Source organism: Idiotropiscis lumnitzeri, chromosome 2, assembly GCF_059441095.1.
Source record: "Idiotropiscis lumnitzeri isolate Australia: NSW breed Sydney's pygmy pipehorse chromosome 2, RoL_Ilum_1.0, whole genome shotgun sequence".
Lineage (NCBI taxonomy): Eukaryota > Metazoa > Chordata > Actinopteri > Syngnathiformes > Syngnathidae > Idiotropiscis > Idiotropiscis lumnitzeri.
In genome coordinates, this window is record NC_142392.1 from 8,040,337 (window position 1) to 8,053,675 (window position 13,339).

The 13,339-nt window shown below is 43.3% G+C and overlaps 1 protein-coding gene across 2 annotated transcripts; it reads left to right on the top strand.

The window, feature by feature from the left end:
- The first annotated feature begins 219 nt into the window (after positions 1–219).
- Positions 220–8,108, top strand: LOC148341592 (uncharacterized). 2 transcript variants are annotated; one of them, XR_015842336.1, is made up of 2 exons: positions 220–615; positions 1,366–1,830. XR_015842336.1 is itself a non-coding variant. In XM_088288887.1 (2 exons), exons 1-2 carry the CDS (start codon positions 492–494, stop codon positions 7,995–7,997), a joined length of 1,002 nt encoding a protein of 333 aa, XP_088145013.1. In that variant the 5' UTR covers positions 220–491; the 3' UTR covers positions 7,998–8,108. The 2 variants fall into 2 exon arrangements, 1 of the variants encoding a protein (XP_088145013.1); XM_088288887.1 differs by lacking the exon at positions 1,366–1,830 and adding an exon at positions 7,120–8,108.
- The last annotated feature ends 5,231 nt before the right edge of the window (positions 8,109–13,339 follow it).

A 13,339-nucleotide genomic window follows, 5' to 3' on the forward strand; every position in this document is an offset into this window, starting at 1 on the left:
GCGGAAGTGACGTAAGAGCTGACTCGCCAATGTGGCGTTAATTTAGTTATTTTGTTATTTTTTTTTCTATCAACCGAATTAAAATATTATATAAAATATATATTAAAATAGAACATCCTAGTGTAAAAACAAACACAGAGGCAAAGAAATATATTTGAAAAAATACGTGTTTAAATCATGACGTCATAAGCAAGCGCGCAGCTTCCGAAGGACCCGTCCACACCGGAACAAAAGCAGTCCACCGCTAAATTCTTCTGATTTAGTGTGGAACTGACTGTAATTTTCTCATAGGATGTACAGTGCTACTCTTAAGGACTACGACATTATTCGTTAAGCCTTTGTGTCCCGATAACTTCATCTTCGCGCGTTGATGCTTTTCGGCGTGGTTAGCTTAGCTTGCTAGCTAGCTAGCTAGCCGCTAACGAAAAGAGGCACATGACTCATCGCCAAGCAGAGATCAAGTGCGGATTTTTTGCAATTATCATTTGAAAATGTGTGAAAGAACGACACCCAAGTACAAAGAGGAACTTTGGGGAATAAAAGAAGAGAACGAGCAACATCTTCAACTGCTGGACGAAGTTTGCAAGCAGCCTCGTGTTGTGCTACACAAAGCAGGTTTGTACACGTTTTACTCTCATTTGCTTTGTCAAGAACGACTTTCTATCGTTAGAAATATGCATCACAACATTAAGTTGTTTGGGGAAATCGTTCAAGGTTATTGGCGTTTTATTTTTTAATCTTGCCTTTTATTTGCAGGTCTGCTGAACATTTGTTGATGCCAAATAAAATCAGTGCAGGAAATAAATGCCAAAGAAAAAACAATAGTGGGGGGTGAACTCCATGTTTTTTCCAGTATAAAATTTGAACTGATTATTTAACATTTTACATTTTCTGGTTTTTATATCTTGTTTAAGCAATTCCTTACGGAAGGAATTCTGCCTGACTCTAAAAAATGTGCACACTGCGGCAAAAACATCAATGGCGGTTGATCAATTTTAGTGGATAAAACACAAAATATTAAGTTATTTTAAAAAATCAAGTACGTATTGGTCTTATTTATTTATTAACTTTGTACTGCCTCGGTCAATGAACCTCGTGAGGCCCTGCACTGTTTTGTGCACGTGTGCGTAGTTTCACCCCATCCAAACATTTAAATTACATTTAATGCATCCATCCAGGGTTGCACGGATCTCATCAGTGAACAAGCCCATGCTGCAAGAAATGCATCTGCATCTTTGGCTTACTGTGGTGTTAGAATAATATTAAGAGGTTATTATACATTTGCCGTGATGCATCTTATTTTAATATGTAGTGCATAAAACATGTTGCAGTTTAATAGAGTGAACTATGCTTGAGTGTTTACAGTTTGAGTGTGGCAGGGCGGTGGCACTTCTTCAGAAGTGCCGATGAAGTAAACAACACCGTGATGAGCCCTGATAAGAAGAAGTTGGCCCCAAAGTCTGACGCAAACAGCATCGTGCTGGGTCCTGATAGAAGATGTTGACGACAAAGTCCGCTGCGACCCATGGCGGCACGCCAATGATAAACCGGACTAAACCAGCTTTTGAGAAGACGAACTGTACCACCCTTGAGTGTAATCTGATTTCTTGAAGTGTAATCTGATTTCCCGATGTTATAAAAGGGAATGTGTGAAAAGCATCGGGGAACAGAGGGGAGATAAAGTTGTTAAATAAACTTTGTTAACCTTTCTGTAGCCACTTGGGCTGCATCTCTCTCTCCTTCCAGCTATGAACCCTATATGTCAAATTGCCGAACCTGACATATGGGCTTAAAAAGGGAGAAGGCCACAACCCCCTTTTCGACCAACAAGCCCAGGAACATTTAAAGATAAAGATGAAGATGTCCTTTATTAGTCCCACAATGGGGAAATTTGAAGTGTTACAGCAGCAAAGCTATAGATCACACAGAGTCGGCGGCGTAATGTAGCCGTTAATGTATAACATTAGCAGCAGACATTCATAAAAAGCATGCAAATATACACAGTATAAACGTATCTAGTGTAAGGAAACACTCCTAATGCCTGTCCATTATACAGAGGGGGAAACACTGTAATGATAAAAACTACTGAATGATTGAAAATACTGCAATGATAAAGATATTACAATGATAAAAGTACTGTAATGGTGAGAGTACTGAAATGACAGGAAAGTACTGCAATGATAGAAAATACTGCAATGATAAAAGTACTGTAATGGTAAAAGTACTGCAATGATAAAAGTACTGTAATAGTAAAAGTACTGCAACGATAGAAAAATACTGCAATGATGAAAGTATTGTAATAAAAGTACCGCAATGATAGGAAATACAGCAATTATAAAAGTACTGCAATGATAAAAGTACTGTAATAGTGAACATCCTGCAGTGGTAGAAATACTACAGTGATAGAAGTATTGTAATAAGAATACTGTAATGGTAAACAAAATACATCATTGGTCGTTGTTTAAGTACACCCTTGGCTGAAAGTAAAGTAGTAGTGTATATTGCATTCTAGGACTGCACAATTGCACTAATGCCCTCCTGTTTGTAGGCCTGACCCAATGTTCTTGTTAAAAAGTCTGACAGCAGTTGGCAGGAAGGAGCGGCGAAATCTCTCTTTGGTACAGCGAGGGTGTAAAAGTCTGTCACTGAAGGAGCTGTAAAGTGTTCTCAGAGTGTCATTGAGTGGGTGGGCTGGTTTGTCCAGCATTGATGACAGTTTTGCCGTCATCCTCCTGCCCCCCACTGAGTCCACAGAGTCCAGGGAGCAGCCCAGGACAGAGCTGGCCCTCCTCACCAGTTTGTCCAGTCTCTTTTTGTCTCGGCCCGAGATGCCTCCTGCCCAGGAGACCACTCCATAGAAGATGACTGATGAAACCACCGAGTCATAGAAGTTCCTGAGGAGTGTTCCCCGAACGCCAAAGGACCTCAGCCGCCTGAGTAGGAAGAGTCTGCTCTGACCCTTCCTATAGGGTCTGTGTTGTCGCTCCAGTCCAGTTTATTGTTCAGATGAACACCCAGGTACTTGTAAGTTGAGACCCTCTCAACGTCTGTTCCCTGGATATTCACTGGTGCAGGTGGAGTGTGCCGACGCTTGCGGAAATCCACCACCAGCTCTTTGGATTTCCCAGCGTTGATTTGGAGGCGGTTCTGCTGACACCAGTCCACGAACCCCTGCGTAACCCCTCTGTACTCCCGATCGTCATCGTCAGTGATGAGGCCGACAATCGCAGAGTCATCAGAGAACTTCTGCAGGTGACAGGTTGTGGAATTGTATTTGTAGTCCGAGGTGTAGAGGGTGAACAGGAAGGGAGCCAGCACAGTTCCCTGCGGCGCTCCCGTGCTGCAGAGGAGCACGTCAGACACACAGTCCTGTGTTCTCACGTACTGTGGCCGGTTTGTGAGGTAGTCGTGAATCCATGTGATGAGGTGGTGGGCCACTCCCGCCTGCTCCAGCTTATCTCCCAATAAGGCGGGCTGGATGGTGTTGAAAGCACTTGAGAAATCAAAGAACATGATCCTCACCGTGCCCCCCGCCTTCTCCAGGTGGAAGAGTGAAGTGTGGAGCAGGTAGATGATGGCATCATCCACACTGATGCCAGGCTGGTATGCAAACTGGAGTGGGTCCATTGAGGAGCTGACCAGGGGGCGCAGATGGACGAGGACCAGTCTCTCCAGGGTCTTCATCAGATGAGACGTCAGCGCCACTGGTCTGAAGTTGTTGAGCTCCTTCGGATGGGGTGTCTTTGGAACCGGAACCAGGCAGGATGTTTTCCACAGCTGGGGGACTCTGCCCAGCTTCAAGCTCAGGTTGAACATGTGCTGGACGATTCCACACAGCTGGTCTGCGCAGGATTTGAGGAGCTGGGAGCTGATCCCATCTGGGCCTGCCGCCTTCCTCGCCTTCATCTTCCTCAGCTGGTTCTTCACCTGAGATGTTGTGAGGAACAAGGCTGAGCAGGAGGAAGTGGTGGTTGTCTGATGAGGCTGGGAACTGGAGCCTGTGGAGAGAGAGAGGGGGGAGAGAGGGTCTTGTTCGCAGTGGCAGGAGGGGTGGGTGGGGGCTGCATCAGGGAAGCCTGAGCGGGGTCAGACATTTGATCAAACCTATTGAAAAATAGGTTCAACTCATTTGCCCACTGAAGCCCCCCCCCCCTTCTGGGTCTTACCTGGTTGTCCGTGTCCTGAGATGGTCTTCAGGCCCCTCCAGACATCCCTGGCATTGTTCCGCTGCAGTTGTTCTTCCATCCGCATCCTGTAGGACTTTTTCCCCTCTCGGATCCTCCTTCTCAGCTGACGCTGCACTCTCTTCAGCTCGTCCTTGTCGCCTGAAACAAAAGCCCTCTTTTTCTCCTTCAGGAGAGCTTTAATGTCCGGTGTGATCCAGGGTTTGTTGTTGGAGAAACATCTTACAGTCCTGGTGGGAATGGTGTTCTCCATGCAGAAGTTAATATAGTCTGTAACTGTGTCTGTTAGACCATTAATGTCCTCACCGTGAGCTTCGCTGAATACCTCCCACACAGTTGTGTTGAAACAGTCCTTCAAGGCCTCCTCGGCTTCTCCGGACCATCGCTGAACTGTGCGTGTCACAGCTGGCTGCCTGCGGACGAGAGGTTTGTACACAGGCAGGAGAGCAACCAAGTTGTGGTCAGCTTTTCCCAGCGGGGGGAGGGGCAGTGACGTGTACGCCTCCTTGGTGTTGGCATAGAAGAGGTCCAATATTTTATTGTCTCTGGTTTGGCATGTTACATATTGTGTGAATGAAGGCAGAGAGGAGGAAGGAGAAGCATGATTGAAGTCACCAGAGATAAGGAACAAGGCATTTGGGTGCTGTGTTTGTAGCCTGCTCACAGCTGCATTCAGTACATCACAGGCTGTCTCACCGTTAGCAGAGGGAGGCACGTACGCCGCCACCGCGGTATATATGTATATGTGTAGGTGTGTGTGTGTGTGTAGGTGTGTATGTGTATGTGTATATGTGTGTGTGTGTGTATGTGTATATGTATGTGTATATGTATATGTGTGTATGTGTATATGTATGTATATATATATGTATATATATATGTATACGGTTTAAATCTTACGTTTTTTCTCTGTTTCGAAGAAGATAATGATTTGCATCGCAAATGGCGACATCTGACGGTGAGTTGGTGACAGTGCGCCACATAGCCAGCAGCCAATCATATCACAGCGGGGTGTGTCCTGTTCTTCCGCTTTCGTAACGAACAGGAAATCCTTTCTGTGCGACTTTGAAGAACGTCGCTCTTTCATTCATCTCGTCGAACAAAGAGAAGCACACGAGTTAGCGCCAAGCAAAGACCAAGTGCGGATTTGTTGAGATTGACGTTTGAAAATGTGTGCTAGAACGACACCCAAGTACAAAGTGGAACTTAATGGAATAAAAGAAGAGAACGAGCAACATCTTCAACTGCTGGGCGAAGGTTGGAAGCAGCCTCGTGTTGTGCCACTCAAAGCAGGTTTGTACACGTCTTACTCTCATTTGCTTTGTAAAGAACGACTTTCTATCGTTAAAAATATGCATCACAACATTAAGTTGTTTGGGGAAATCGGTCAAGGTTATTGCCGTTTTATTTTTTAATATTGGGGGGGGGGGGCTAGCAGAGAGAGGGTGCACAGAGCTGAAGGAAGCAGGACGACCGGTAAAAATGAACAACAATGCCTGCTTTTTCCCTGGTGTCAGTCACCTTTATCTGGTGCAGTAAGCTATTTCAGTCAGCAGCAAATTAAGCTCTCCCAAAGGCCTCAGGGCATTTCAACCCGACACCTCATGTTTCAAAACGATGCTTACAGGTTAATAAAAGGTCACAAAAACATGGACCTCTTAAACAGGAAAATGTGAGTTCAGTGGTAACAGAGTTGTGTCTATGCTGGCAGTTGAGCAAGAAGCCACAAAAAAACAGATGCACGTCTTGAACTGTGTTTGACAGGAAACCGTTTAGCTCGCATTGAACAGAAGTTTGACCCAAACATGTGTTGTAAGCTGAAACCGTTCGAACAACAGGAAGAGTGTGGACGGGTGTGATAAAGTCAAAGTGTTCATGTTTTTCCATTCTTTATAAGTTTGCATATACAAATTACTTTGCTGTGCTTCAATAAAACGCCGCACAGGAGTGGGAAAGCTTTTCTCTTTGACGGACTGCCCCTTGCAAGTGACAAAGACAATCTTGGCTCGGAGATTCATTTGTGCAGGCTTGTCTCGTTTTTGCAAAAACTCTGTCTGACATATCTTGTTCAAGCAATTCCTTACGGAAGGAATTCTGCCTGACTGTAAAAAATGTGCACACTGGGGCAAAAACATCAATGGCGGTTGATCAATTTTAGTGAAAAAAAAAAACAAAATATGAAGTTTTTAAAAAGAAAATCAAGTCCGTATTGGTCTTATTTATTTATGAACGTTGTACTGGCTTGGTCGGGCGAGAATCAAAGAACCTCGGGTGGCCCTGCACTGTTTTGTGCACGTGTGCATCGTTTCACCTCATCCATACATTTAATGCATCCATCCAGGGTTGCTTGGATCTCATCATTGAACAAGCACATACTGCAAGGAATGCAATCTTTGGCTTACGCTGAAATTAAAAAGGGAGAACGTCAGACCCCCCTTTTCTACCAACAAGCCCAGGAGCATTTAGTTATATCTCTTAATGCAAAATGAAATACTTGTAAACATATTTTACTTGAAGGATTTCTATTCTATCAGTGACATTATGTCGCGATGGCCCCCAGTGGTCTGCATCAATATGTTAAGGTACCACAACAGGTGTTCCATCAGACACACACAATAGCCTGTGTGTGCTAACTTCAGCTCGCTTCCAGAAACGTCTGTGACTATGTCAGGAATTAAATCGGGCATCAGCCACAACATGCTTCCTTTTTAAATGCTTGTTTATCACTGTTGTGCTGCGAGGAAATGGAGGTTTACATCGTAGGACGTAATTTTGTGAAATGCCCCCATGGTCTGGTCCAAATCGGGGTCGCACACATTGCTCCGTGTGCGGCAGGAACAAGTCAAGGTAGCAAGGTGGAAACATTATAAGACAAAGTCGCCACATGAGCTTTGACTTGACCAAACAAAATGTGGATTTGTCTTTTTGTGTCCTGCAGACGCCAGTGAAAACGATCTCCGTTCTGTGAAAGAGGAGCCAGACTTGACTCACATCAAAAAGGAGGAGATCAACAAGTCACCAGTGAACATTCTCCCTATAAAGACTGAAGATAAAAAAAAGGATGAGAATGAGGACAAAAGAGGGGCGGAGCCTAGAAGCAGCAGCTCAAGTCATCACGTGACGACAGAAGTTGATGAAGACCAATGGGGACCATCACAAGTACATAATGAGGACACATTATCAGACGCTCATGACGATGATGATGATGATGGGCAAGCCAAAGGTGAAAGGGCATGTCACACTGACTCATTATCTTCAAAGTTGTCTTTAAAAGGGCACAGAAAAACACACAGTGGTGAAAAACCTTTTTCTTGCTCAGTTTGTGGGAAATGCTTCTCTCGAAAGTTTGATTTAACAATCCACACAAGAATGCACAGTGGAGAAAAACCTTTTTCTTGCTCAGTGTGTGCCAAAAGCTTCTCTCAAAAGTTTCATTTAACAATCCACACAAGAATGCACAGTGGAGAAAAACCTTTTTCCTGCTCAGTTTGTGGTAGACGCTTCTCCGCAAAGTCAAATTTAACTTGTCACACAAAAACACACACTGGAGAAAAACCTTTTTCTTGCTCAGTTTGTGGTAAAAGCTTCTCTCAAAATTCAAGTTTAACATATCACACAAGAACGCACAGTGGAGAAAAACCTTTTTCCTGCTCATTTTGTGCCAGGAGTTTCTCTCTAAAGTCGCATTTACGAAACCACACAAGAACACACAATGGAGAAAAGCCATTTAGTTGCAGCGTTTGCGCAAAAAAATTCTTCACTAAACGTAGCGCTGAGAGACACGATTGTGCTGGTGAAAATTGCAGCGATCCTTGAAGCTTAAAAAAAGACAACAAAAAACTGAAGGAACTGACTCTTTGTGGTAAGATGTAAATGTGATTTTGAATAAAATATGCTTTTTTATTGACATTTAGCCAATGTGATCAGTGTCAGAAGAACCATTGTGTCTGAGTGATGATGATTTTTTTTGTGTGTTTACATCAAACATTTAAATGAAATTAATTGTCTTCGCCTGGAACAACATTTGTTAATATTATACTTTTCAGTTGTCTTTTTAATCGTACTTAATGGAAAAGGTGTGAGAAGAAAAGGTGCTTATGAAATCGGTGCCTTCCACAATCATCAATAAAATCACTTGTTCCACTTGCTCAACTGGCCTTCATTACGTTGTGTGAAAAGGTGAAAAACTGATCTAGAAGTTGAACGATAAAAAGAGCCAGAAGGAGAAACGCGAATAGTCTCAGTTTCTCTCAAAGGTTTTGATTTGTCAGGAGTTGGCAACTTGATGGCGACTGGAGTCAGCGCTGGTTTTCTCGCTGTGTTAGGCTGGCTCGTATATGTATGGTCCATTGAACATAACTCAAACTCTTCAAATATCCCCTCACATTTAATATTATGCTTTCTGAATAAATTTCTGCAAAATACACTTAATGGGTTGAGCTCTATCAAGCGTTTGGGGTTTGTTGCTAAGCAGAATCTCACTTTGGAAAAACTATCATTTTGTCAAATATACCAAATATTTTTTTTCATGCTATATTATATTTTTTATACATTGAATTATTTATATAATGAAATAGGGAAATATTAAAATTGGCACCCACTTACAGACCTAATTTAATTAATAAGAAATATGGAAACATTTTATGAATATTGAACACATTGAGAAGAGTTAATTTTGAAATAAATATTGAAATGTAAAAAATACTTAAGTATTAAATTAATTCAATAACCCGACCCCGGATGAGCGGCCGGAAATGCCTGGAGGGATGGAATAATTTAAATTGCCTACATATTCAAATGAACAAATATGTTAAGAAATAATCAAGAGTGAAATAAAATGGTTTAAATTAATATTGATATAATTTCACATATTAAAATAATTGAATAAATATTGTAGTATTACATCAGCAAGCTTAAATATACATTGAAATATATTTTTTTAAAAAAGTAGTGTATTTTTAAAAGGCCTAATTTAGATCTGGGAAGTAATTCTCTTTATGAAACTATGAAGGGACTGGAGCTCACAGAAGTGACCAGTCTTGGTTCTGAAGTTCCGATGTAACCAGATACTGCCCTGAGAGAAAATAGGCCTGAGCATTGTTTATGGTGGTGGCAATTCTCTTGCCAGGTCAGTGACCTTCCAGGGTATGGAAGTAATTTAAGGTGGTCACGAGTAGACTGGTCGTATCAAAGGGGAGACGCATCTGCTCTCCCTCTGGGGGACTTTTGGAGGGAAATCCCGAAGACTCGCGGGATGGGAATGCATATGCAACAAGGGAAAATTAGATATTCATGTCCTATTTGGGCATTCCCGATAAGAAGGGAATGTCTGAGAGGGGGCTCGCACGTTTTTGGGGAGACTTCTTTTGACATCAGCATGTGACGAGAATAAAATCTTTCTTCTTTCTTTCGTTCTTTTCCATCACCAATCCAGCCTTGCTCGGCTGCCTCTCCGGAAGGCAGCAAGGACCCACACTTCAAAGACAAAATATACAACATATTGAAAGAAAAATAATACTCAAATATTGAAATAAGTATAGAATTGAATGAATAAACAACAAAGAAATAAATACCTCCTGGAAAATATCATTATTTTCAACATTTGTCAAAGCACAAAATTTCGATCAGATTGAGTTCTTTCTTGCACATTCTTAAACAATCGTATTTTTTTTTTACTTTTACTTTTAAAGTTACTTCAGTGCATTTCATACCTGTGCCTTCAGTGAAGTCCTACTTCGTCCAACTTGAATGAATCCCCATCAAAATACCATCATTTATGACACCACGGCTGGACAAATAATATCCAGAAACACACTTACGCAGCACTGAGTGAGTGTTGGACGATATAGCTTCTCTTGAAAGGTCCGACTTGAAAATGTCCTTGCAAGTGTATCTGCAATTAAATTCACATTTTTCCCTCCTTCGGCCATTGTGGTTTCAAAAAAGCAAGAATATATTTCAGACGACTTTTTGGTGTGTTGATTCGGCAGAGCGCTGCCCCCTCACGAGTGAGTATCCAATCACAAAACGCGTTCATCACCCTCAGCATAAGGTCAGCGAGAAGGCTCATTGTAACCAACTCGTGATCTGATTGGCTATCGCAACCGTCTAACAAATATGAAAGCTCATTGACTTCGACAGAAGAGATGCTCGCACAATTGCATCTTAAGGCCTCGGAACGCATAATGCGCGCTCCCCGTATTGTGAAACCTGCCCGGCAACACGAGCTAGCGGAATTCCGATTGGATTCAAAACTCTCACCTAAAAATAAAATGCTCAGCTATAATATGACACCAATGCGATGATTATGATAATTTTTTTATTATTGATTGTTTGGCCAACAGAGAAGGCCTTGAAGGCCCACCACTGAGTTACTTAATAGCCTAAATTAAACTTTACTTCCATGAATAGAGTTAAAGTTCTGCTTTATTGTAGGATTTATGTAATTAATAGCCTTTGATGGACTTTAGTGTACTTAATGTAAACTGGTCACGCTGAAAAAACAAAACAGACAGCAATTCAAGTTTAAACCCACATACGTGAAATGCGCTTTAGAAATAAAGTATATTTTTGCACACATTACGAGTTCCTCCAGATAAAGTATATTTTTGCACACATTACACCGACATTGAGTGACTACAGATCGACGCTGACCTCAGTGATGAAGAGAGCCAATCAAAAATTGCAACCCAAAACACAAGCAAACAGGAAAAAGTGACAAACAAGAAAGCTGGGAAAGTGAAGAGTGGGAAACAGGTGAGAAACCCAACAACATTTTATATTTGTATTTCCATACGTTGTAATTTATGGATGGTAATAATTCTTCATTTCTACTTCTAACATAGCGCAACTGTTGGTCTGGTGAATGTATAATCTTGCGTTGAGCCGCCACTACAATGAGTTTTGATTCTGAACTGCAGTGGGCCTCAACATAGTTTATGTCAGGTCAGGGATTTCGACAGGGGTCCCCGACTTATCAAGGGATGGATATACAGGAATGGGTCCCGGTTTAGACGAGATGGCGCCGAGGAGCAACATAAGGGGAGTCCTCATCTGTTCTCGTCCTTGAGGGTTTTGGATGGCCATGTAAGGGCAAGTAGGATGAGAATGAATATGTAACAGGGGAGAACTGCATATTTATATCTTTTGTTAGCTTTCTTTATAAGAAGGGAAGGCTCGAGAGCGGGGGCGGGGACACACCCTTTTTTGGGGGAACTTCTGGCATCAGCCAAATTGACACCAATACAATCTTTTTCCAACCACCAGAGTGTCTCAGAAGTTTTTTTATATCACCACTCCAGCCTTGCTTGTCGACCTGTCCGGAGGGAAGCGGGGCCAGACCCGCACATCAACAACAATAATATACCACAAAGGTTAAAAGTCGTTGTCTATTAAACAGTGGATGGGGAGAAAACCAGTCTTCACCCATTCAAAACTGTGGAAAACATTGTCACCTATAGGCTAGAAAACGCAATTGCAGTCTTTCAATTTGTCCCTCTCCGACCACTTCCGGGAATCTCAAATAAATAGAAAAGCCGTTTTTCCATTTTTGCTCGTGTTATATTCTATTTTCGTCGTCGAAACAAAATTTTAAATTCAAGCTGTTTTGAGACGTTTCCTTCCTTGTTGCAGAAAACAAACAAGCTGTATTTCAATTTGGGAATTTATTTTTTAAAATGAAACTCAAATAACCAGTCGTTTTTCCTTTGTTAATATCTGCTTCCAAATGTAATATAACTACTTTTCAACAAACACGTCCTTCACTAACTCATACATCATTTTTATGCCATTATGGGCGTGGTCTGGAATAGTTACTTCAACAGGCACTCGGTGTTACTCCTTTCGAGTTCAATCAAGGCTCAACTTTGTTCTTCGGTTTTAACAGATGTGATGTGTTGATTGTAGTCGTTTCTCATTGAGAATGCAGTGGTGCCCCCTGGGTAACTTGTTGATGACGGAAGTTGTTGTTGAGCGCTGAACGAAAAATACTGTAACGTTGTATAATAAGTCAGGCCAATTTGTCCATCCATCCATTATTAAGCCAAAAACGGCTGCTGTTGGCCGCAACCACGCCGATCAGACCACAACCAAACACAACGACAACAACAGCGGGACAAAGACTAGGAACCTTCTCGAGGTGTCCCGCGAAGGGCTTCTTCATGGAGGAGCCCTGCGAATCCTGGCTACTACACTCAGACTCGCGTCGTGGGAGGCGCCCTTTCCCCTTATCGGAGCTGCATTGCCCGTCCTGCATCTCCGATCTCTTCTTCTTATGGCGGGCGACATCGACTGTGCCGCCTGTCGACGGGGGTTCCACAGGAGCTGCTCCGGCCTGTCCCGATATTCAATGGACATACAAGGCTTCGTCTGCAGAATCTGTTTGGGCTCTCTCCGCCTGCACGGGTGGCACGGGCCAGTCGTAGCGTCCCCACTTCATCTATAACTATCACCCCGTCATCTCTTGCCCCCAACTCTACGTCACCCATTCCCCCCCGCTACTCCCACACGCAAGTCTAGCGCTTCTGAGGATTATCCTCAGGCGCCTCGAGTGATTTAACAACAACAACAACGGCAACAACATAACGTTCACACCCCTGCTGCCTTCACAGCCTCCACAGAAAAGAGGAAAACACAGAACCCTTGAACTATTTATAAAGTCGTTACACTGCCCTCCCCTTTATCAAGAACCTCGTCCCGAGGGCGTCATTCAACAAAGTCACTGAGGTGACCCGGTGGTCTCCTCTGTCGCTGAGGCCGCCCCGAGGCATGTCCGCTCGGAACAGTCAGTGTAGCATCAGGCGATGAGTCCTCAACTGTAGCCGCCTATGGGGGTGAGAGTGGAGGTACAATCCGCCGTCTTGGAGGGTTGGGATTCGAAACCCACTGTGAGTGTGTCCGCGACCCAGACTGCTGCTGTGGAACGGCACCACCTCTATATAGGGCCAGTCTGTCTCTGTGGAGGGCTACCCGTCTGCCACCAGGTGGCAGCTGAACCCTATACACCGCCTCTCCTATCCTCTCCAGCATGCCACACGGCCCCGCCCAGTGCCTGTCCAATTTAGGACACCTGCCCTTTTTCCTTTTTGGGCTGGACACCCAAACCAGGTCTCCAGCCTTAAAGTCCGTCCCTCTGGCCTTCATGTCATAATTCCTTTTCT

Bases quoted from the DNA above. Each gene is read 5' to 3' on its own strand.
- LOC148341592 (XM_088288887.1), top strand. From the start codon at position 492: ATGTGTGAAAGAACGACACCCAAGTACAAAGAGGAACTTTGGGGAATA. The intron at 616-7,119 runs GTTTGTACACGT...TGTGTCCTGCAG, and splicing joins TGTTGTGCTACACAAAGCAG to ACGCCAGTGAAAACGATCTC.